The 24,472-nt window shown below is 42.4% G+C and overlaps 1 protein-coding gene across 1 annotated transcript; it reads right to left on the reverse strand.

Moving 5' to 3' along the window:
• Positions 1-1,180: 1,180 nt before the first annotated feature.
• LOC135554050 (C1q-related factor-like) lies at positions 1,181-23,145 on the reverse strand. Its single transcript, XM_064986064.1, has 2 exons — positions 22,458-23,145; positions 1,181-3,177 (listed from the first exon to the last, which is right to left on the reverse strand). The coding sequence occupies exons 1-2, from the start codon at positions 23,058-23,060 to the stop codon at positions 2,998-3,000; spliced, it is 783 nt and encodes a 260-aa protein (XP_064842136.1). The 5' UTR covers positions 23,061-23,145; the 3' UTR covers positions 1,181-2,997.
• Positions 23,146-24,472: the final 1,327 nt, after the last annotated feature.

The following is a 24,472-nucleotide window of genomic DNA, read 5'->3' on the forward strand; positions in this document are numbered from 1 at the left end:
TTTGATGTTCCTTTTGATGGCGTAGAATGCCCTTCTTGTCTTGTCTCTCAGATCATTTACAGCTTTCTCTCCATCCTCTTCTCTCTCTCTCCCTCTCTCTGTCTCCCCCTCGAGCCTTCTCCGGTGGATAAATGGTTCCGCTGTTGATGAGTATCTGTGAGTATAGGCTGAGATCTCAGACTGTTTTTCTCTTCTTACCCTTATTTTACCTTTACTGTGGTGTTCCTTCAGGAGTCATTCGCTTTTTAAATGAGCATCATATTTAGTAGATTTATTCCACTGCTGCGCTGGCAGACTTTGCTGGAGTCAGTTGGACTTTATCTTGCAGCCCACCTTTTCAGATCCATAGCTTCTCCACAGGAGAGGAGAGGAGTGGAGGATATTGGGAGGGGTGCACCCTTCCTACCCTCCTTCTTGCCCCCCTGATGCCTATCATCCCAAATCATCTCTGGTTAGACTGATATGAAGGAGAGAGAGAGGAGAAGGCATTTATAACAGGATCTGTTTTATGGTTGCTTAAACAGAAAATTGGTTCTCTGGTGCGCGGTTGGAAGAGCATGGCGCTTGCAATGCCAAGATTGTGGGTTCGATTCCCAGGGGTCACCTATATGTAAAATGTATGCATGGATTATTATATACATTTTTGTAAAAGTTTAAACGATACTGAACAAAAATATGAATGCAACATGTAAAGTGTTGGTCCCATGATTCATGAGCTGAAATAAAAGATCCCAGAAATGTTCCATTCACACAAAAAGCTTATTTCCCTCAAATGTTGTGCACACATTTGTTTACATCCCTGTAGTGAGCATTTCTCCTTTGCCAAGATAATCTGTCTGGCAGGTGTGGCATATCAAGAAGCTAATTAAACAGCATGATCATTACACAGGTGCACCTTGTGCAGGAGACAATAAAACTCTAAAATGTGCAGTTTTGTCACAGAACACAATGCTACAGATGTATCAAGTTTTGAGGGAGTGTGCAATTGACTGCAGGAATATCCACCAGAGCTGTTGCCAGATGATTTAATGTTAATTCCTCTACCATAAACCGCCTCCATTGTTGTTTTAGAGAATTTGGCAGTACATCCAACCGGCCTCACAACCATGCTGTGTGCACTTTAAATAGTTCAACACAATAATAGTATTTGGGGTAAAATAATTATCTTGAGACAAGTGACTCCAAAAATGCCATTTATTATTTAAATGTATTCAACAATTCAAAAAGATAAAATTAGATAGACAAACATAGCATAGATTTCATTTACAAGCTGTTTGTTCTTCTCATCATCTCTACAGAGGCTCCCCTCCCTATGTAATGCAATCTCATTGTCTGCTGAGTAAAATATCTGTCATTGGCTGTAGCACAGAATAACAGAAAAACAACAATGTAGCAATGGCACGGCGCATGCTCTGATGCAAACACTCAAATACACCAACACAGTCACGCACACACGCACGCACACACGCACACACACACAAACACACACACACAATGCTAAGAAGCCAAGTCACTCACTCACCCAATCAATTTCATTCTAAAGCAAGCTGTCAGTCCACCATGTTGAGTAAATATTACCATAATGCTTGTATGTATCAGTGAATATGCAGCTCATGACATCCAGTGAAGCCTCAGACGCTGAAACCAAAAATCTGCCTCGCCATTAAAACTTCCCATCTCTCCCTCTCTCTCCCTCTCTCTCCCTCTCTCTCCCTCTCTCTCCCTCTCTCTCCCTCTCTCTCTCTCTGTCTCTCTGTCTCTCTGCCTCTCTGTCTCTCTGTCTCTCTGTCTCTCTGTCTCTCTGCCTCTCTGTCTCTCTGTCTCTCTGTCTCGCTGTCTCGCTGTCTCTCTCTCTCTCTCTCTCTCTCTCTCTCTCTCTCTCTCTCTCTCTCTCTCTCTGCTTGATATTTTTTACTTCACCACAGCAGGGTGCTCGAGGACGAAGCTGAAGTAATGGACACTGTTGTCTTATAAAATAGGTTACCTCCCAATCAGAATATGTGGCTTCATTGAACGATTCTGGTGGTGAAGGATATCTACATAACTAGAACATCTAATATTCATTTGAGTCTATTCTCAACCCACTTTGGCCCTGTATAGACAAATTGGATAAGGGTATAGAGACAGGACAAGGGGCAAGGATAGAGACTAGATATGTTGGATGGGACGAGGGAAAATGTCATGTTGTATCTGTATAACATGCCTTGCATGAATAACATTCAGCCACAAACCAGGTCTGTGTTCCCACAGCTGACATCACACATAAACAAACACCATGTGATAGACAGGTGTCAAATGCACGAAATCATTATTAGAATCATCTTCAGAAACCATAATGGCACCTTTTCATTACCGTTTCTCAACTAAAGGCTTCGGAAATCACAATCAACATCTCACAAAACTGTTCTCTCAAAATCAAGTTTTTTTTTAGGGATAAACAAGGGATAAACATATTTTTAATATCCTCTTTTGTGTAAATATACGATGCAGTAGTATCTTTCACAAAAGTAAAATACTGATATTCTAAGGAAAAGCACACAACCACAAGATAGGACAATTTCAGTCAACAGAGTCCATATAGCCAACTTGTTATGGAGAGAAGATGATGAGGCCGGATCCACTTGGCGTTAGTTGGTTTATTTTCCAGTTTGAGGAGGAGAAATATTCAGAAAGGGAGGATGAACTGACAGGTTAGAATTCTGATGAGGAGGGCACCTCTCTCTACCAAGCTTCACCCCCCACTACTCCCTCCCCTATCATCGTGTTCTCCCTCCCTCCCTCACAGCACGGCAGACAGGCAGGAAGGCCGAGCTGAGCTTGGAGAACCTTGATTTGGGGCTGATGTGTTTTATAAGCAGAGGTTGGTGTGACGATGGAGAGAACCAGGAAACTAGAAAGCATTCTGGCTTTTAACCCCTTCCTTCCCTCATTAGAACTCTTTCTCTCAATCTCTTACTTTCTTGTCTTTCTCCCTCTGGACGTGGCACCTGCGTGGGTTCAGTCGGCGTAGAGGATGAACCCAGAGAAGGTGCTGTATTTGTTGTTGTTGCCGCCGTGAGCCTTGCCCCCGTCCAGCTTGATGTAGACCTCGTCGCCTGCGTCTAAGTGGAGGATGACGCTATTGGAGGCGTAGTCATAGTTCTGGTCAGCGTCCTGGGCGATGGCACTGGCTCGCACCTGGAACAGAGAGGAGAAGAAAGGAGAAGATGTTTGGGTTAGAGAAACATACTTCACTCATTTGATCATCTGAAATGGAAGTCATTTGATTTTGCCTTGTTCACAAAAAGAACAAGTGACGGGTCAGGAGGCTTCTGGCGCATTACACACCACAACATGATTTTAATTAGGCTGTCATTGGTTCGTCATTGAACGTTCCGCCATGAATTAGGCGGTGGGCTGGGGTGTTGGGTCAGATGGTTGTTGTCGCTGCTCAAAGCGACGCTCAGTGTTCTCCACCTGAGTAGACATTCTAAGAAACCCAACAACGGGTCTCACTCCCCTGGTGACCTGGTTCTATTATACACTTAGAAATATAAAAGTACCATCTAGAACCTTAAAAGCTTTTACTGCAGTGGGTGAAAATCAGGGTATTCTTGGTAGTCTTTGTAGTCTTACATTTAAAGTTTGCATCCCAATATTACACATGATAGACGTCACAGAAGACTGAAATACAACAAAACCTTTTGATGTAGAAATAACGGATTTTCCGCAGTTTGTTTTCTATGTGATGCTTCTCAATTATGAGAAACATGAATAACATTCCACCCATGAGGCCACTAGGTCATTTGACTGCAGGAAAGGGCTACAGTGTAATTCGGCTGTCCCCATAGGAGAACCCTTTGTTGGTTCCAGGTAGAACCCATTTGGTTCCCCCTCTGTAGAAAGGGTTCTACATGGAACCCAACATGCTTCTACCTGGAACCAAAACATTTTTTTTTTTTTACCTAAGGCCAAAAAAGCTTACCCTTTTTTCTGAGTGTAGAGATAACTACTGAGGAGTTACAGTGAAATACAAGGATACCCACATCATATCAACTTATATGAAAGTCAAAAATAAATTGTTATTCTTTAGTGAATGAGAGAATACTGTGAAAGTAAGATATGGTGTACGTGTGATTTAATGAATACATTACTGTAACACTACCACAGCAATTGCATTTATGTTGGCCGTAGCCTATGTGGTGAGTATGGTATTGCCAGGCTGCTTGGCAGTCTGAGCGTTTGGAGCTGGATCTCCCTGACCTCTGGTCCTGGCTAATTAAGCTTCCATCTAAAACGTTAACCACTCTCCTGGGAGAACAGCGTGGGCTGTAGTGAGATACGGGTGCCCTGACAGTAATAACTGTGTGTGTGTGTGTGTGTGTGTGTGCATGAGACATAAATAAATACTTTTCAAAGCTAACCATTGACCATTCATGTAGAGTTTTACAAAAAAGAAACTGAAGTGTGGCAGTATTGCACTGCACTGAGACATCACCAGTACACATGCACAGAAAGATAAGGGCCTAAATAAATAGCATCAGCACCATACATTTTGGAAGACCAAAGCATCTGAGATATACATTCAGTTGCCATAAACCCAGATATTGTCTGTAGCTAAGGATCTTTTATAATCTGCCCAATGAAGAACACAGCTGTCATAAACTCAATCAAACGACTCTTTTCCCCATGCATTTCTTCTCTAAAAAGCTTCTGGATCTGAATCTAAAGTATGGGCAGGGTCCCAGATCTGGTGTGCCGCCCGGCAGCCTGGCTGAGCAGGTGGCAGGGATAAGATGGGACAATTAATTGGCCCGTTTAACCAGGGGCCACACACAATGGATTTATTGACACATCTGAGGGCCAAGGGGCTGGCACAGACCTCCTGCAACAACACACTGATGGGTTTAACCCTGTAGACCTGTCAGTGATTGTCTGTGTGCCAGGGTTATGGGAGAGCGGGAGATCAGAGGGATGGGTGGAGGAGTAGAGAGAGACGGTGGGAGACTTGCTGTCTAATTAATCTATGTATTTCACTTCCCTCCCTCTACTACTGCTGTAATTGTGAGGGTCCCGTGTGGCCCAGTTGGTAGAGCGTGGTGCTTGCAACGCCAGGGCTGTGGGTTTGATTCCCATGGGGACCAATACGGTATCTACTGAATGTTGTTCTGGATAAGAGTGTCAGATAAAATGTCTTTGTTTGTTTTATCTTTTCCAAGTCGTGAGAGCAGATCGTTAACTGTTTGCATGATGTCCTGTAATGTCAGTCTTTAAATGTTTTACTAGAAGGTAGCCTATAAACAGATAAATTCATCAAAAAAAATAAGAATTATCTGACATGACTGCCATTTTAATTGGGGAAACATAATATGCACCTTGTGAAAATGCAATGAAAGCTAATTGAATGGAAGCAAAGGGAACTCATGCCGAATACCTGTGATAAGCTGTGAGTCACTACAAGCAAGAGGCAGGGACATTGAAGCAGTCTATTCAAATGAAATCAAACAACAGCGTTTGAGTCAGTCCCTAGTCAGTGCGGAACAAAGTGTTTTGAGAGATACATGTATTGGTTTGACACACTGTGTTTAAAAACCTGTCTAAGCTACGCTATGGTGTGAGTGACAATGCATGATCAATAGATCACAAAATTGACTGAAAATGTCCCGTCATCGCGAGCATAACGACATCCGTCAGAGAAAGTATAATGAGTCTTCTAAAGGCTTTAAGAAATCAACCAATATGAAAAAAAACATGGTCATATTTTTGTCCCCATTAAAGCTGGGAAAACTTTTGTCCAGTATTCCAAAGAAGGTCTATGAAGGTCTTTAGAAACTGTGAAAGACTAGTACTGTGTGAGAGAGAAATGGAAAGCTTCTCAGAGGGCATGCGAAGAAGAGTTGAGAATACCTCAACTACCTCTGTAACGTTTGTTGTCGGGAGAAGGAGAAGAGGACCAAAGTGCGGCGTGGTACATGTTCGTCAGCCGTTTAATAAAGATGAATACTGGAACAAAAACGACAAAACAAACAGTTCTGCAAGGTGCAACAAAAAACACTAAACTACCCACAAATCATAGTGGGAAAACAGGCTACCTAAGTATGGTTCTCAATCAGAGAACAACGATCGACAGCTGCCTCTGATTGGGAACCATACCAGGCCAAAAACAGAAATACAAAACCTAGAACAAAGACATAGAATGCCCACCCCCAACCCAGAGACTGTTTTATTGTCAGTCTAGTGTGTTTGTTGTATAGGTGCGCGTCGGGTCTTTGTACCCATGTTTGTTTGTTATGTACTTTTAGTGTTATGGAGCATACTCCGTGGACTTTATTAAAAGACTCCATTTTACACTCCATTTGACTCTCCTGCCCCTGACTTCCCTGCCACCTATTACACCTATGCATGACAACCTCGTTACCCTGTCCATTGACTCGGTACTGGTACTCCTTGTATATAGCCTCGTTATTGTTATTTTATTGTGTTACTATTTCCTTTCTAACTCTACATAACTCTGAATGGGCTTGTAAGTAAGCATTTCACGGTAGAGTCTACACCTGTTATATTTGGCGCATGTGACCAATAAAATGTGATTGGATTTTTAGAAGAATGCCAACTGCAAGATCATTTTCAACATTGATAGGGCACACATCCACTGCTAACACCTCATGTGCCTGTCATCCCTTCTCTTTAGCAGGTCTTGTGACAGACGGAAAAGCTTAACTTCTTCACCGTGGAGACAATATGATAATACAATATTTCACATGGAGCAGCATTTTATCCACTGACATCCGTGACTCATCGCTTTCATCACATTCAGGCATCTTGGAAGCCTTGCCAGTCCATTGGAATCAGCCTACTTCTTTGACAGCTGGGTACGCAGCACCCTGCTGACCCTCAGACAGTCACGATAATGAGAATCTGAGAAATCTCAGTGATTTCATGAAGCCTTCTCCTTAGTGTATCTCCCTCTTGTCTGTTCCACTCTTCTCACAACAGAGGAAGAAAGTAATTGTGGCTGTTGAGACACATCATGCCAGACGCCTTAGATTATCCTCAGCCAGAATAAGAGGAATGTTCTGTAACAGTTGTCTGTAGCTAAGAAATTCCAGCTTGCATGGAGATCTTTGCCATGTCTGAGAGTACTTTCAAGGTGAAGTACTCTGGGTAATGCTATGAAGGACTATGCCAAACAGTTATGCTGAAGCCAGCCTTAAAGGTGCAGGTTTATTTATGGCACATTGTACTATACGCATCTTTGAGTCTTTTTTTTCATTGTTTACCTTCCTGATTAAATCTCGCAAGGCTCATATCGATGTGCAAACAAAGCCTCTATCCTGATCTGTAGCAGCAGTCGTCCAGTTTATATTAATATGAGATGATTCGCCCTGAGCACACAAAGTCAACACGCTCTTATTAGAGGGTTGCTGCTTTGTGGCGGACAGGGGCTTGGCTGGATCTGTCTATGGGGATTTTGATGAAACTTCTTCAAATATTTCTCTTATTGCCTTCAGATTGAACTCTGGGACCTCTGATGTCAGAGGTGTGTGATATGACTCGCTTCAACTCCTTGTGTTAGAAAGTTAAGTAAGTCAACTTGCCAAGGACTATCCTTAAGCTATTAGAAATCCGATGCATTTGTTCTCAGCAACGGTTGATCACAAAGAATCTGACCACGCTGTAGTCGTATTAGATTGTTGAGATTGAAGCTGTCATTCATTGCTCAATTCATTGTTCATTCTCTATTTCTTTCACTCAGTTGCTGTTGTACACAATGACAGAGAAGCCACATAATTTACCCTCACCCTATACTCGGAACAACTCACAAGCTGGAAGTGCAAGCCATAGGTTAGACTTTGGAATGCGAGAGAGAAAGAGAGGGAAAGAGGGAGTGAGCAAAAGAAGCAGCGAGATGGAAAGGGAGAACAAAACGGCAACTGGCAGAGCATGGCCTCAAAATAGAATACGACGTGGAACTTTTGACACAACAAATCAAAGCATAAGCGCCCAGGCCAGCCTAGCCTACCGCAGCGAATGCAAATGGTCCCAGAGTCGTCTGACGTTGTCTCGTCTCTCCCCAGCCGTAGCTGCTGAAGCGTGTTAGCATCCGTCACATTGTCGCTGTGATGCCTCTGATTGAATAATGCTCTGCGTGGTACTGGAACACTAGAGAGAGATGGGAGCTGAGGGCTGAGGCTGGGCTGATTCAGCCTAATAGATAATGCACCCCCCCCCCCACACACACACACACAGACTCCACAGTGAATACCACTCCACTTGGCTCCGCTCACATTCTGAAAACATTTGAATATGAATGTGGAGTTTATCAATAATGCCAGCACTCGTACCTATAATAGGCCTCCGAGATGAAGGGACGACAGCTTTTTGCATATTCACTGTCCTCTGCTAAAGCTGATTAGTCCTACAGAGTTGGGAATCATGTTGAGTTGCGATGGCATTTTGCATTATCCTACAGCTAACAACTGAAATGTCTGGTGTTGTTGTCTCTATTGCCAATACAAAAGATCCACACAACCCATTGAAATATTGTACTGGAATTGGACCTTGTTGGCCTAGCTGTTTGCTGGTGTCAGTAACAGTCCCTTTCTTGGACACTGATCTGTTCTCTCCAGTTGGAGTGACAAGGACATGTCTGGATGGAGGACAGCTTCTGACGTTTCTCTGGCAGGGACTTGTTGACTCACCGTTAAGCTTCCATTCTTTAAACTTCGCTCGCCTCTTTCTAAATCCAAGTGTACCGCCACCTAATTGGGTTTGAACACCCAACCGTGAGCCGCATGCCTGATGGCAGCTTAGCCACCTTGTCACAACCCTGTCACATCTCCTAACCCACACCACCAACACACACTCACGCACACAGAGATCACATGCACGCTGGCGCAAACACACACACACACACACACACATTTACATGCGCTCAAAGACACACACACACATACACAAATCTCCCTAGTCAAAAGACCGTTGCCCAACATATTTTTGGTGTCAGGTGTTGTTCTGAGCAAGGTTGTCATGGTGTCAAAAATGTCCATTCCTCTTTTGTGTTATTGGTGTATTTGTGGTAGGAACCTGATTAAATACATGATGAGTTGTTGAGAGAAGGAGATGGTACGGGAGAGCCACCATCTGTCAAGGAGAAGGAGAGTAAGGCTTTGTGCATTAATCACCGCATCTGTTCTGTTTGTACCTTCGGGGCCTTTTTTTCCTGGTAACGTGAATTCCTTTCGTCGCATGCACCTCTCCACAGTTTATACAATTGTTTATATAATGCCAAGTGTCCCTCCCACTGGGTGTCAAGTCAAATCAAAGCCTGTCATCACGGAAATGCATCACGTATTACAGTTCTGTGTCCTATCGGTTAGTAACAACGACCACTCGGGAGGATAATGACATGACAATACACAGAGGCGATGGATGGGGCAACAGTGATACCGATGGGGCTGTAAAATCCTCTGGCTTGTTGTGATGCTGATGTATTGGCACAGACTTATCACTGGGAAAGGGGAGGAGGAGGAGAGGAGAAACAGAGAGAGGCAGAGGGGAAGCGTCAACTCTGACCTATGTGTGTCCTAGCCACCCTTGTCTGTTGGTGACTCACTCTTGTCAGTCAGATACTGTGAGAAATGCTCAACTTTCAGCACTGCTCAGTCTCAATCCCCACTCAATCCCTGCATCTTGGTACCCCAGCGTTTTTAGGGTAGAATCTGGTGACACGTTGAACCCCTGCACAACATAAGGCACGTTTATTTTAGTCGCTATGAATTTAAAAAAAAAAACAGTTATTGTTTGAAATGCACCACAAAGTATTGTGGGATATTGAGAGGAGCGTTTTGCAGTGTGAGAAACCTCCCTAACGAGGCGCAGCTTAGGCAGAAAGTGCTAATAGTCTTGAAGGAGAGGCAGGTTCAGACATTTTGCTGCCACATGCATTTTTCATGAAGTGCCCTATTCATCATTTCTGGCTGGATGGATTGTTGATATCTCACTGTTGATATCTCCCATATTCATATTTAGAGGGGAGAGCCACCTTGTTAGGCACATGCAGTAACTTAGCCATCTGAGTGTGAGTCACTTTGGAGCCATTGACATGAGGGTTCCCTGTGCTGTGAGAGAGGGGGTTGGGGGTTATCAGAATGGATTGAATTGGGTGATGGCGAGATGTCAGGTCTTACAGAGAGATGTTTACATAAGGACAGGCCCATGGGTGCTTTCCCGTCCCCCGTATGTCCTCTCATTATAATGAAGGAGCCTTGTGAGTCAACACCAAATGTCATGCAGGAGTCAGTCATCTCCAGATGGAAACCCAGAGGCTATTTTAGACCATACGCTCCTGTGTTTCAAGGTATGGGGATGTTACAGCACTTATTCATAAACTATTCAATCGGCGATGACAGTGGAGATGAAGTCCTAGCGAGGTCTGGCCGCTGCTCTGCTATTTAGAGGGACAAGACCGCAGAGAGGTTGAAGAAGAGATGGCGTTGGAGAGAAGTAGTAGTATGGTGATTGTGTTTGCTCTCCGTTGGGAAACTTTTACGATAAGTGATAGATTTTCTTCCGTTGGTTGGCGATGACAGCCGGGTGTCATCTTGACATTTCCAATGTGTGTGGTATTTCTTAACAACATGGGCAAATCTTCATTTAATAGTCCTACCGCACCTAATTAGACTGCTTCTAATGTTCCACTCGACAGAATGTCAAATCCGATGTCCAATTACAAGGCAAATCAAGGCCAGAGGGCCGCCTCTGCTACCCCTCCAGCTGATTATAGAGTGGGGGTCATAGACTACATGCCGGGTCTGTCAGAGTGGGAACGGGTTACACACATGCATGAATGCACGCACACAGACAGAAACACACGCACGCACATGGTGGGATCGATACCAAGGGCCTAGGGCAGCTCGCCTTTCCCTACCCCAGACACCTCCGTCTACTCTAGACAGAGGCTCTCTGTCCCTGAAGACATACAGAGATGAACAGTGGCCCCTCAGTCTCAGTGCTATAAAACCCAAGCCAATCCCAAAGATACTAGCAACACATATTAGCAACTAATTTAGTTTATAAGTGTGTATATAAGTAGCTTATAAGGCCTTAATGAGGTATTTTCTAATTCAAAAATTATAAGTCATGTATTACTGGACAATCCTTAATAACATCATTATTAGCAATAATAAAGGCATATTAACATGTAATAAAGAGCAAGTAACACAAGAAACAGACTTAATAAACTGTCTTAATGTTGAACTGATAAGGGGATTGTACCTCAATCTGTGTTCCCTATTTTAACTATCCATAAATGACCTCATTGGACAGAAAGGGGCACAACTCCGTTCATATATGCCATACAGCCAACATTCTAGTCAAAATTCTTAGGTAAACTACATTTCTATACAGTATATACAGTATTTCCATATATATATATATATCAATTGGTTGGATAAGGCTGTATTATGAATTACAAAGGGTCACACCTCCCCACACCTTTGAGCAAAATCATGTAATGTTTGCCTGAAACTGAGGAGTTGTGTAGTTTGATGACATAATACATTGATTGATACGTGTCCTATAACCAACATTCAAGTCTGATTTTAACAATTGATGTAAACAATTAGTTTCAGGTAAACATTATTATGGTTGTGCTCATGTGTGTGGGGAGGTGCGCCCCCTTTTGCGATTCACGTTATATCATGTCATACAGTCAACATCCATATATGGAAGTATATATTGAAGTTTAGTTGCTCATTTAAAAAAATGTTTTTACATCAAATGATTAGAATGTTGGCCGTATGGCATTTATGAATGGAGTTGTGCCCCTTTCTGTCCAATGAGGTCATTTATGGATAGATAAAATAGGGGACACAGATTGAGGTACAATCCCCTTATCAGTTCAACATTAAGACAGCTTATTAAGAGTCTGTTTCTTGTGTTACTTGTTCTTTATTAAATATGAATATGGCTTTATTATTGATAATAATGATGTTATAAATGATTGGCCAGTAATACATGACTTAATACATGAAAAAGTGGCTAATATGACATAATAAATAAGATCATTATATACATACTTATAAACCACAAATAAGTGGCTAATATGTGTACCTTAAAATAAAGTGTTACCACAGATATATATTGATTCAAGGTCGAGACTGTTCTGAAATAATAGACGCTACACAGTAAATGAATGCAATGCATAAGTGTGTATTTAATACCAAACATTTTGTGAATTGAATCATTTGATAATTACGGGAAAAAGCCGATTTTTTTTCCCACCAAATTTTCAAACAGGTTTCATTAATCAAGACAGACACTAATATAACATGCCAGATTCGGGTCCAGATGGTTCATGTTTGTTCAATTTGCTGTGTATAGATTGCCATGCTAAACACACTGCATGGGTCACACCTGGATACACAACAATAGGCTAAACAGTCTTGTGTTGATGTGCACCAGAGCATCAGAAACCCCCAGAGACACGAAGAAGGAACCACTGAGATGCATGTTGATAGGTTGGGAAATGACACGCAGGTAACAGCTTTATTCACACAGTATTTTATCTCCAACAGCCCTCTAGGGGGAAATACAAAGACATTTTCTAAATGTTGCTTTGGATAATACTTTTTACACACATAATAGTGTTGGATCTGTGACATCCACTTGTATTGATTATATCTTCACTAATGCTGCAGAGCTTTGATGCAACGCTGTATCAGTTCCCATTGGCTGCAGTGACCATAACATTGTGGCAATAACAAAGCCAAAGTGCCCAAGGTTGGGCCTAAAGTAATTTAATATTAATACATTTTTGTTCATTTTATTTAGTATTTTTCACACCAAATACAAACATACAAATATGAACAGACAACGACTACATCTCATCTGCCCAGACCCACATGCTCACACCCCTTTCCCTAGTGCCTGAATGATTGTTTGCCTTAAATTGTACCAATTTGTTCTCCTCGACCATTCTATTTCAATAATAAATCATTCGATTTTTCCATTATGTTAATTGACAGATTAATTTCCACGTTTTTTTGTATCCGTTTTTTTCAAGATGAGTGATGAGAATCGTTCAGCCCATTGGGTGTCTCAATACTTTGACAGACAACTTTTTATCTCGCCCATAACTTTTGGACTTTACAGCATTCCCAGAGAGCATGGATTATTGAGTCATTGTTAGTTTTACACTTAAGACATGACTCTGATGTTGTGCTGTACAAAAAAAAAATGTCTCTTCCATAATACCTTCTATACGTTTGTTTATACCGGATTAAAACATACATTGTCGTTAACTGTAATTTAGTTAGTTATGCTCCAACATTCCCTCCATCTTGTGCCAACATCAGTTCTTTTTAAGTTTTGGTTCCAATAGTTTATATTTTCTTCTAAGAGATTGTCAGTTGGATATGCTCTCTGCAAGGTTTTGTATATCTTACCTATAAATATGAACATCATTTTCTGACTCAAATAAGATTCCCTCAAGGTTGCTCTGATGGCCAAAAGATTTCATTTGAAAATTGACATTGTTCAGTCCAATATTGCTTTTTAATTCTGTCATGGAAATAAATGTATTTCCTGTTATCAAGTAATTTACGGTTTTTATGCCTTTAGTTTTTAATGTGGAAGAATTTATCTGTGAATTCTGAAAAGCTATCCAAGGATTGTTCAAAAGGGTTGTGTTTTTAGGGAGTGGTATTGATTAATTTTCTTCCATATTGTTAAAGTGTTCTTAACTATGAAGTTATTTATGTTTTTAGCTTTATCCTTTGAAAACAGACACATAAAATATTCTGGGGATGAGCATGCGTATCTTCAATATGCACCCATTGTTCCTCTTTAGTCCATTTAACTGTACTGTATGTCGTAAGGAAAAGCCTTGGGTAGCGAGTGGATACAATTATCAGTCCGGAAGGTTAAACCCCTCCTCAGACTAAGATGTAAAACTTTCCTTTTGATTCCATTTTTTTTGCCCATATAAAGTTTATTATATACTTTTTAAAAGAATGTCTTCAGTGGGGTAATTGGTATTACCGAAAATAAATACAAGAACTTTGGAATCCGTGTAATTTATAAGAGATCATACCAAATGTTTTCTCAGGTTTTTCAGGACTCAGGTTTTTGAAGATGTGTATGATGAAATGAATCCAGATCCAGCAATGGGAGTATTTGTAAAAGTTTTTATGCCAATTGCTGACAAGCATGCACCTGTTAAGAAATTAACTGTGATAACTGTTAGAGCCCTCTGGCTTAACAAGGAATTTAAAAAGTGTACGGTTCAAATAAATTATGCAAAAGTGGTGGCAAACAAGTCAGGCTGCTCAGCTGATTGGTTGACATACTGTAAATTGAGAAATTTGGTGACAAAAAAAGAAGAAATTATATTACCAAACCAAGATAAATGACATAAAACACAATGGAAAAATACTCTTGAGTATCTTAAATGATATCATGGCAAGAACTATTGTTGTGCATCAATAACCGCCAGGTATAGACAATCTTGATGGGACATTATTGAGAATGGTAGCAGACTGTATTGCAACCCCCATTTTCTTTATCTTGACCAAAACCTAAAGGAGTGTGTCTCCACAGGCATGGAAGGAAGTTAAAGTAATTCCACTGCCTAAAAACAATAAAGCACCCTTTTCTGGCTCTAACAGCCACCCAATCAGTTTGCTGCCTGTTCTTGGTAAATTGATGGGGAATATTGTGTTTGACCAAATACAATGAAATTCAATTTGTACTGTACTGACTCAGATGACAGATGAATGGTTAAAATAAATGGATAATAAATTATAGTTGGAGCTTCATTGTTAGATTTCAGTGCAGTTTTTGATGTAATTGATCATAAATTGCTATTGAAGAAACTCACTTGCTATGGCTTTATATCACTTGCCATCACATGGTTGGAGAGTTATTTATCCAATTGAACCCAGAGAGTGTTCTTCAATGGAAGCTTCTCTAACATCAGATATATACAGTGTGGTGTCCCTCAGGACAGTTGCCTTGGGCCATCACTCTTCTCTATTTTTTCAAAATATTTGCTGCTGGTCTTATGCAAACCTAGAATGACTATGTCTGTGGATGATTCCATACTCAACATACTGTATCAGCACCCAAAGCCAGTGAGCTCACTGAAATTGTAAATAAGGAGTAACAGCATCAGAATGGGTGATTAGTAATAAACTGGTCTTAAATACATCTAAAACTAAAAGTATTGTATTTGGTTAAAAAAAGACTTAAACCCCAACTGGAGTTGTGTATAAAGGTAGTGACCATTGAGCAAGTTGAGGAAGCTAAACTCCTAGATATAACATTAGATAGTCAATTATCATGGTCAAGTCACATTGACAAAGTTGTTGTGAAGATGGGGAGGGGTATGTCTGTTATTAACAGCAATCAACTGTACTAGTTGTTCAGGCTCTGGTTATATCTTATCTTGATTACTGGCCGGTAATATGATCAAATGCAGCAAAGAAAGACCTAGAAAAGCTGCAGCTGGCACAATACAGAGCAACGCAACTTGCCTTTAAAAGATACTTTTCATGTTTTGCAACCAAATCAAACATGTTGATGTAAAATGCTATAGAAGGGTCCAGACACCTTTCGTATGATTTCACATGTTTTTGAGAAACTTACCCCAAACACCAAATCACTTCCTCATCCTTGTTGTGTAGTTTGGGGGCACCAAAAAAACATGAACAAAGGTTCCAAAAAAAACAAATACGTCCTTTTACAAACGGCAACACTCAGTATAGTGATACAGTGTCACGCCCTGACCTGAGAGATCATTTTTATGTATATATTTTGGTTTGGTCAATGTGTGATTTGGGTGGGCATTCTATGTTCTATTTTCTATGTTTTTGTATTTCTTTGTTTTGGCAGGGTATGGTTCTCAATCAGGGACATGGTTGCCTCTGATTGGGAATCATACTTAGGCAGCCTTCTTTCCCTGTTAACATAACATTCAGCTCAGACACCCATATGTACCCCACAAGACATGTCACCAGGGGTCTCTTCACAGTCCCCAAGTCCAAAATGAATTCACTGCAAAGCACATTACTATACCGAGCCATGATCACATAGAACTCCCTTCCAACTCTAATTACTCAAGCAAATAACAAAATTACCTTAAAAAAATCTAATCTCATTGAATGGTGGGGACTGTGAGTGGACGCACAAATGAAAACAAACAAACACGCACACAGAAACACACTCTGTTGCATTGTTTGTGTATCGTTGTGTTAAAAATGTGTGTGACTGTCCTATTCTATCAGTGAATAAGTGTTTTGTTACTTGTCATGTTCTGTGTCTTTTTGCGGATCCCCCGGAAGAGTAGCTGTTGTCTCTGCAAAAGCTAAAATGGGGATCCAAATAAACAAGTAAATAAACCTAGTCTGTGAAGATGATCGCAGTGCTTCACTCCACAGCACCGTGTGTCTACTTGGATACATCAATTCAAAGGAGCCAGTGACGGACTGTGCCAAGATTTCCCCTCGTTTTTATACTACACTCCAGAATCTTTCAAGTGCGTTTTTGCTTTCTAAGCAAAACAATATTCCTGAAGTTAATCTCCAAGAGCCAAACTTTATGTCTCCAATAATAATCAAGACACATATTGATATTAAATTGTCAATAAAGGGATGGGCGTAAACTGTGCACTTCTGGGAGGTCACCTTGGATGGCTAGAACAGAACAAGGAGATGTAGAGGTCAGTACACAGTGGGGGTGGGGGTGGGGGGGGGGGCAGGTGTGTGTTTTTGCGTCTGCATGGTGGGAAGCAGGGAGCAGTAATTGTTGGGGAAGAGCCATATGCGCTGCTCGGAGGACGCTGGAGCTTATTAAAGAAGGAGACAGAGTGATTATTCACACAGGGCCCTCCTGAGAGAGTGACGCTCACGTCGTTGCTTTTAATTAACTCTGAAACGCTTCTGCGGATTAATAAAAATATTAAGAAAGGAACCGAGGAGGAGCACAAACACATCCTGGATCTGGTTCAAGGTTCTAAACTACGATTAAAAAGGTTCTTTGGCATGATAGAACCTCCCTATTTTGATTTATTTTCTCCATTTGTAGCGTGGCAATGGATTTGTCTTTACTGTCATTGCCTCGTCTCCCAGGATGCCTCCAACTCAGGGAATCGAGACTCTGGCACATCCGTCTGAGAAGATTGCGATTGGTTGGAGGTAGTTGTCAAGCGAGTTAAAGAACGTCAGGAATAAGAAGCCAAGGAGAGAGGAGAGGAGTGGAGAGGGAACTTGGAGAGCAGATGAAGTGCACCAGGCTGAAAATAGAATCGCATTTGCCTGCTTACCAAGAGCAGCTAACTCTTTGGTGTAGCTTGAAATGTGTCAAGGTGCTGGGGACATTGTTGACACTCTCCCAATGCAACCCACAGAACCAAAAGAGGGAGAGGGAAGAAGGAGAGGGAGATAAATTTTAAAAAAAGAGCAAGGCGTGGAGATACAGGGTGCAGAACAACTGCAGTGCTCGGGCCTGAGAACCTGCAGTTTCATGATGCACCAAGGCCAAAGGATGATAAAATACTGTCATTGTCTGCTATTCCCAGTCCTCCCCAGCCTCCGAGTCCCTACACAGCTTCTCTCGTCCTTAAATGAGCAGAGGAATGCTCCGGCCAAGACAGTCCTGCTCTACGACCATCAGCCTTCCCGTGGCCACTTCATCAATGACACAGCACAAGTTACCCCACATTTATAACCATTCACAGTAACTTACACAGACAGACACACTGGGGTCTCACCTCCACACCAGACCCGCAGACAAACCCACAGACAGACCCACAGACAGACGCACACACAGACCCACAGACAGACCCACAGGCTCACACAAGGAAAAACCTTTCGAGCAAGATTCTCTGGCTATAGTGAGTATAAGCTACATCCCCTTCTAAGCTATTCAGAGAGAGAGAGAGAGAAATGTTTCATTAGCCAGGCAGTTACCACTTTATAAACATTACCCCAGTCTCTGGAGATGTCTGTTGCCTGTGTCTAACTTAAGTGCTTCCCCTCCCTCCCCTTAGGAACACAATGAAGCGGGAACAGAAGGTGCTTTATAGGAACATATGTTCGCCTATTATGTATCAACACTTTTACACCCCCATAAACATTATGGTGGAGTGAGACATTATATATAGAGGAGAGGCCCTTCATGTAGCCGCCACCTCCCCTCTCCTTGGGTTTACTGGGTGAGAAGTTTGTCAGCTTGGATCGGTCAAAGGAGTTGAACTCAGGGAGCCATAGTGAGACTTGGAAAGTGACTGCAAAGAGCTGTGTCAGTAGCAAGCAAACTGTCACTTTTTTTGGTCTCTTTGATTTCTTGCCCACCATGCTTATCATGTCGACACTCTCTAACACGGCAGAAATGGATTTCACTTAATTCATCACTTCTTATTCCAGTCCAGTTCAGTGATCTTATCACGTTTCAATTCATATATCACCAGCACACCAAAACACAATTTTTGGATGAAAATAGAAAGTAGCCTAGTCTATAAAAGCTATTGCACAAAATGTACAGTACATCAGATAGATTGTTACTGACATTTACCCCAACCTTTATGTTGAACCCCTCACATACATTATCTTCCTACAATGTTACATTAGTATTCCATGGCTGAAGCCTCCAGGTGCCTCAGGGGTGATATGTCAAAAGCAGCCGCGGAAAATAGGCCTTCCCCACGAGGACACAATCTCAGTAACTGTCCAACAGACACAAGATCAGAAACACCACACTGAACCGCCAACAGATATGCCTCTGAAATGGTATTTATCTTTCTGAAATATTGCCCATCTCCAGAAGGGCCCGTTGCTCTGGTAACAGTGCCTTCATGTCACAATGTTAGTAGATGATGGAGAGCTCTGACCTCACTGGTCACAGAGACCAGACCCAGCACTCTTTACAATTACACACTGAGTGTACAAAACATTATGGACACCTTGCTAATATAGAATCATTTGCCCTCAGAACAGCCTCAGAGGGATGCTGGCCCATGTTGACTCCAGTGCTTCCCACAGCTTCCAACAGTTGTGTCAAGTTGGCTGGATGTCCTTTGGTTGGAAGACCGTTCCTGATACACATGGGAAACTGTTGAGCGTGAAAAACCCAGCAGCGTTGCAGTTCTTGACACAAACCGGTGTGCCTGGCACCTACTACCATGCCCTGTTCAAAGGCACTTCAATAACGCCACTTTAATAATGTGTACATATTTTGTATTTCTCATCTCACATGTACATGCTGTTTTTTTTTATAGCAGGTATTGCATCTTGCCGATGCCGCTCTGTCATTGCTCATCCATATATTTATATGTATATATTCTTACTCCATTCCTTTACTTAAATGTGTGTGTATTAGGTAGTTGAGGTGGAATTGTTAGATTACATTTTAGATATTGCTGCAATGTCGGGAACTAGAGGCACAAACATTTCGCTACACTGGCAATAACATCTGTTAAACATGTGTATGTGACCAATAAAATTTGATTTGATTTAATACTTTATCTTGCCAATTCACCATCTGAGTGGCACACATACACAAGCCATGTTTCAACTGTCTCAAGGCCTTAAAATCCTTCTTTAACCCGTCTCCTACACCCTACCTACACTGGTTGAAGGGGATTTAACAAGTAACTTCAAGGGATCATATCTTTCATCTGGATTCATCTGGTCAGTCTTTGTTGTGGAAAGAGCAGTTGTTCTTAATGATTTGTACACTCAGTGTACCTGTATCCTTCCATTTCAGTCATATTTTCTCTTTAATTGTAAAAGTGAGCAATGGCCAATTCAAGTGGTTGGACAATAGAATTAACCAATTAAAACGACCCCTCTGTGACCATGGGATGGATATTTCTCTATGGCAACATATGAAGAGCATTGCACAACAAATAAAGACTTGATCAGCATATCTGTCTCCTATCCTATATTTGACAACAATACGTTTTACATTAGATGAATAATGCTGCCAGACATACCCTAAGGCCTACATAGATTTCAATTGAGATTGTGTTTTATAGTTGCTAGAAATCTATATGCCTTTATGAAAGAAAGTGTTCCCTATTTCTTTTCTTTTTTAAATAATGAGGATGTTCTCTCTCTGACCTATACTGACAACAGTTGATTCTTTTGAGATCCCCATATAAATGTAACATATAGCTGCAAATCCACATAAGTCTTGAGTCGAAGGCAGGAGTTGCCTGCGCATGAATCGGATTGCAACCGACTGTGAATTGTAGAATAATCGATTGTATTACGTGTACAAGTGTTAGGCAAAACACCCGTTAAAGCATAAAATGTAGCAGGGAAGCATGTGCTCAACAGAAATGGCATGATGTTGTGTTGAGCTCAACCCCCAAAACCCTAACTTCTGTGTTAGCAATAGGCCTACAAGGTAACCTTACAGATTAAGTCTACTTTAAACATGTTGAAACTGGCCAACTAAGACAGGTTGTATTCAGTCATGATGACAAATATTTTTACAGTACCCTATGTGAACTACATATTAACGTTTAATTCCATTATAAAATATCATGTAAACTTTAAGTGCTGTAATATCAGGGTAATAAGTCAAACAGATATACCTTGGGTTTATCGAATGTTCTGCAGAAACACCGGGAGCAAAAGTTTAGACCTAGAAAAATAAATAAACGTAGCCTAATTAACATTAAACAAAGTAACTCAAAAGTCTAATTAACAAAGCAATATGTTGGAGACCATGCTGTTAGGGCATTGAAAACATTGCATGGGGCTTAATGAAAGATAATTGTGAGGATTTTAATTATACACCATAGGCTAATGGTGCTGTAATATGTCACCTAAAAGAGTGATGTGACCTTTACCCTATAGGCAAGTGGTCATGAACAGATAATAAGAGGATATTCAATCACAAAATATTTGATGTGCGCTGAAGCTGTAGTATAATTCATGATTGCCTCGATGCATATTGCAAATGACTTGATGGTAAATATATATATATATATATTTCTCTTATACTCTCCTGCGCTTTAGACGTTGCCGCCTTTGTTGGACGCGAAAGTCGCACATACTCGAGGTACCTGAGAGCACCCCCAGGGCGCAATAAATCCATCTTCAGACCCGTCAAGTGATGCGTAAAAATAAAATAAAAAGAGAATACATCGTGCAAATTATATTTATTTCAAGCGGATGTTACGCAAATATTCCCTTGTTTTATCAACCATATACAACCGAAATAATAAGCAACACTTACATTTCCCAGTCTGTGCACACTGTGACGGATAAGTAGACTAATTGTCATCCTCTTGTTTTACGCACGAGACGTTCGGATAATTGCGGTCTTGTTGAGTCTCTCCAGGAGTACAACGTTAGATTACATGCAATTAAATATGTGAACTCGACAGTTAAATGTAGCACAATGTAATTTGTGTCTGAACGCATCACTTGCTGACTTACTGCAGTTCACAGATGTATCGAGCACAGAGACGCAGACCGTTCTTGGTTCACAATTAAACTTTTCGCAATGATAATGATAGCCGCTGTCTGGGAATTTTTTTTAATTCTTAAAATATCTGCCGGCTGACTAAAAGCTGCATCTTCTATAGTGCGCTTTCACACCACTCCTGTGACTCCACTTATTTAATGCACTTTCCCTGTCTAATCAATTTAGTTTACACAAGCAGAAATGCGAAGGTAATACGATCCGAAATTACTGGTTAATATCTTATTTCTGAAAAGATAAATGATTTGTTACAATTGCGTAAAGATCTGAGTCAATTATTAAATAGCGCTAGTCCTAACAGACAAATAGAGATGCTTCCATAAATCAGGCACATACACTTTTTTCACCTTATTTTACATTCCAAGTTAAATAAACAATTACACCAGTATTATATGGCAAACTTATCAATTTTGAAACAAGTAGAAAGTGACATGGACTTCGGGGGTAACTGTCTGTCCTTTGATTTCAGGGATGCGGGCAATGTCAGTGTGTATTTATGCAATGAGGGGACGCGCGCCAGATTACACATCATACTCTCTGGGCGCGTTTGGTGCCACAGCTGTGTGACCGTCATCTGCTCGCTCAGGGGGGGTCTTGGGAACGCACGACAGATGCTTCCGCTACCCACCAGCCTTCCGTTTCCTCGGAAATAGAGCCTCTGTATTATAACGCGGTTTCAGGGCAATTTGATTGTGAAGCTCCGATTAAATTTCCACCAACCAAGTTACCACAGTGACATCAGGTGACACCCAGCGATAGAAAGAGATAGGGGGAGGGAGAGAGAGCACAACATAGTAGCAAGGCATAATGTGAGATATCTGTAGTTTAGAAGGAACCTGAGTCTGTAGCAGAGAAACCATTGGAGTGTTAATTAAAAAGAGCTGTAAGCAGTGAGTGGTACAATGTGTAAGATCCCTCTATGCTGAGTGACTGAGCAGTATAGGACTTGGACAAGTGAAACTTGGAGAAGTGAATTGACTCACCTGTTCGTTTTTGCAGAGGTCTGCCCACATACTGGTCCCATCCCCACCTCTCATCAGCACATGGTAGATGAAGAAGTAGGTGCCAGGGATGCTGCAGATGAACTTGCCTGAGATGCCGTCGTAGTTGTTTCCCAAGTTGGTGACCACGTCGTCAAACTTGAGGATCTCATAGCCTTCATGGGGGTTCTTAAGCCCTGCGTAAAAGGCCACCCGGGGCACTGTGCTGTAGGTGGCCGTGCTGATAGCTCCGTTCCCCCCCAACCCCAAAATCCCAGTCCTCCCTCCAGACCCTCGGTCTCCAGGGGGTCCCACTGGCCCCGGTGGCCCTGGCTCTCCAGGCGGTCCCGGGAGTCCAGGTTTACCTGGCCTGCCTTGCTTGCCCTGGGGGCCCTGCACCAGCGTGGAGGGCATGTTGCTGTTGTCGCTGAGGGCCTCGGCTTCTGCCTGGATGCCACTGGAGCTGGTGCTGCTGGCCGTTGTGCCCTTGTTCAGGTAGGGGTCACACACCATGCGGCAGGTACCCAGCATTTCAAAGTGGCTGGTGTCGGTGCCCACGGAGCTGACCAGGACGGGGATGAGGACCACCAGCACCAGGACCAGCATGACCCCGACGGCAGCCGCCACCAGGGTCTTCCTCCCGATGCTGAGTCGGGGAAGGGGCTGTGCTGCCAGCGTGGCTCTCCCTGGGGCGGAAATGGTGACTGCTGGTTGTGGGGAGCCTGCCACAGAGGAAAGGGACACGGGGATCCCAAGTAGAGTAGGAGGAGGAGCGGCGAGTGTGTGAGGGTAAGAGAGAGACCCACATACACTCACTGAAACGCCTCGCTGCTTTCACTCACACAGAGGTAGTTCCCGTACACTCTCGCTCACCAGCGTGCACACTGACGCACATAGGGAGCACACACGAGCCGACATACAGAATTTAGTCCCAAACTCTTGGCATGAAAAAGGAGAAAGAAAGAGGATGCAAAGGAAGGAACACTCAGCAGGATGAGTGTTAGAGAGAAACAAGAGGAATGGTAAGAGGATGAACAGAGAGTGAGTGTGAGAAAGGGAGACGGAGAGAGTAGTCATAGAGTCCGTGTGCGTGCGTGTGGTGTGTTTATGGTGACGGATTCTCAGGCTTGGCTTTTTATATGGCAGTAGCAGTGGAGCCCCCCCCTCCACTCATCCTCCCCTCCTCCTCCTCCCCTCCTCTGGTTGGCGTGGTTACGAATAGGGGGAGGAGGGAGCCCCACGCTGTCCCCTCTCCCTCTCTGTCTCACTCAGAATGGCTCTCATCACATTACTTTCTACCACACTACACTCCCTCTGAGCCAGTGAGGAGCCAACACACGCTCCCTCCCTCTCTCCTTCTCCCTTTCTGCTCTCTTACCCTGACTCCTCACTCCTTCCTTCCACTTTTGATGCTTTCGCTCTCTCTCTCTCTCTCTCTCGCTCTCTCTCTCTCTCTCTCTCTCTCTCTCTCTGGCTCTCTCTCGCTCTCTCTCTCTCTCGCTCTCTCTCTCTCACTCCTCACTTCTTCCACTTTTGATACTGTTTCTCTCTCCTCTCTCTCCTTCTCTCTCTCATCAGCCTCCAGCCTCTAAAAATAAAGATGGAGCACAGGGAAAGGGAGCTGCATTTTCCTGGAGGTGCCAGGAATGTATATGCTTTCAACACTTTCTATCTGGAATATCAACACACACACACACACACACACACACACACACACACACACACACACACACACACACACACACACACACACACACACACACACACACACACACACACACACACACACACCAATCTATGGAAAGGAGAGACTCTTGCGAACAAGTGTCACGGGACTCATCTGAAGGTGACCAGTACTGGATTTTTTTTAAACGAATGGAAGTATGAAGGTAGTTTTGTGCCCCCAAAAAAGGGGTAAGCACAAATATAGGCACAAATATCTCAAAACCTTGTTTCTTATGATGTATATTTTGACTGTACTTTTTGCCATTTATGAATGTGTTATTCAATACATTTCT

The sequence above is a fragment of the Oncorhynchus masou genome, chromosome 14, assembly GCF_036934945.1.
Source record: "Oncorhynchus masou masou isolate Uvic2021 chromosome 14, UVic_Omas_1.1, whole genome shotgun sequence".
Classification (NCBI taxonomy): domain Eukaryota; kingdom Metazoa; phylum Chordata; class Actinopteri; order Salmoniformes; family Salmonidae; genus Oncorhynchus; species Oncorhynchus masou.

Coding starts and splice junctions, on each gene's coding strand:
- LOC135554050 (XM_064986064.1), bottom strand. CDS start 23,060: ATGCTGGTCCTGGTGCTGGTGGTCCTCATCCCCGTCCTGGTCAGCTCC. Junction 3,178..22,457: donor ACCTCTGCAAAAACGAACAG/GTGAGTCAATTC, acceptor TCTCTGTTCCAG/GTGCGAGCCAGTGCCATCGC.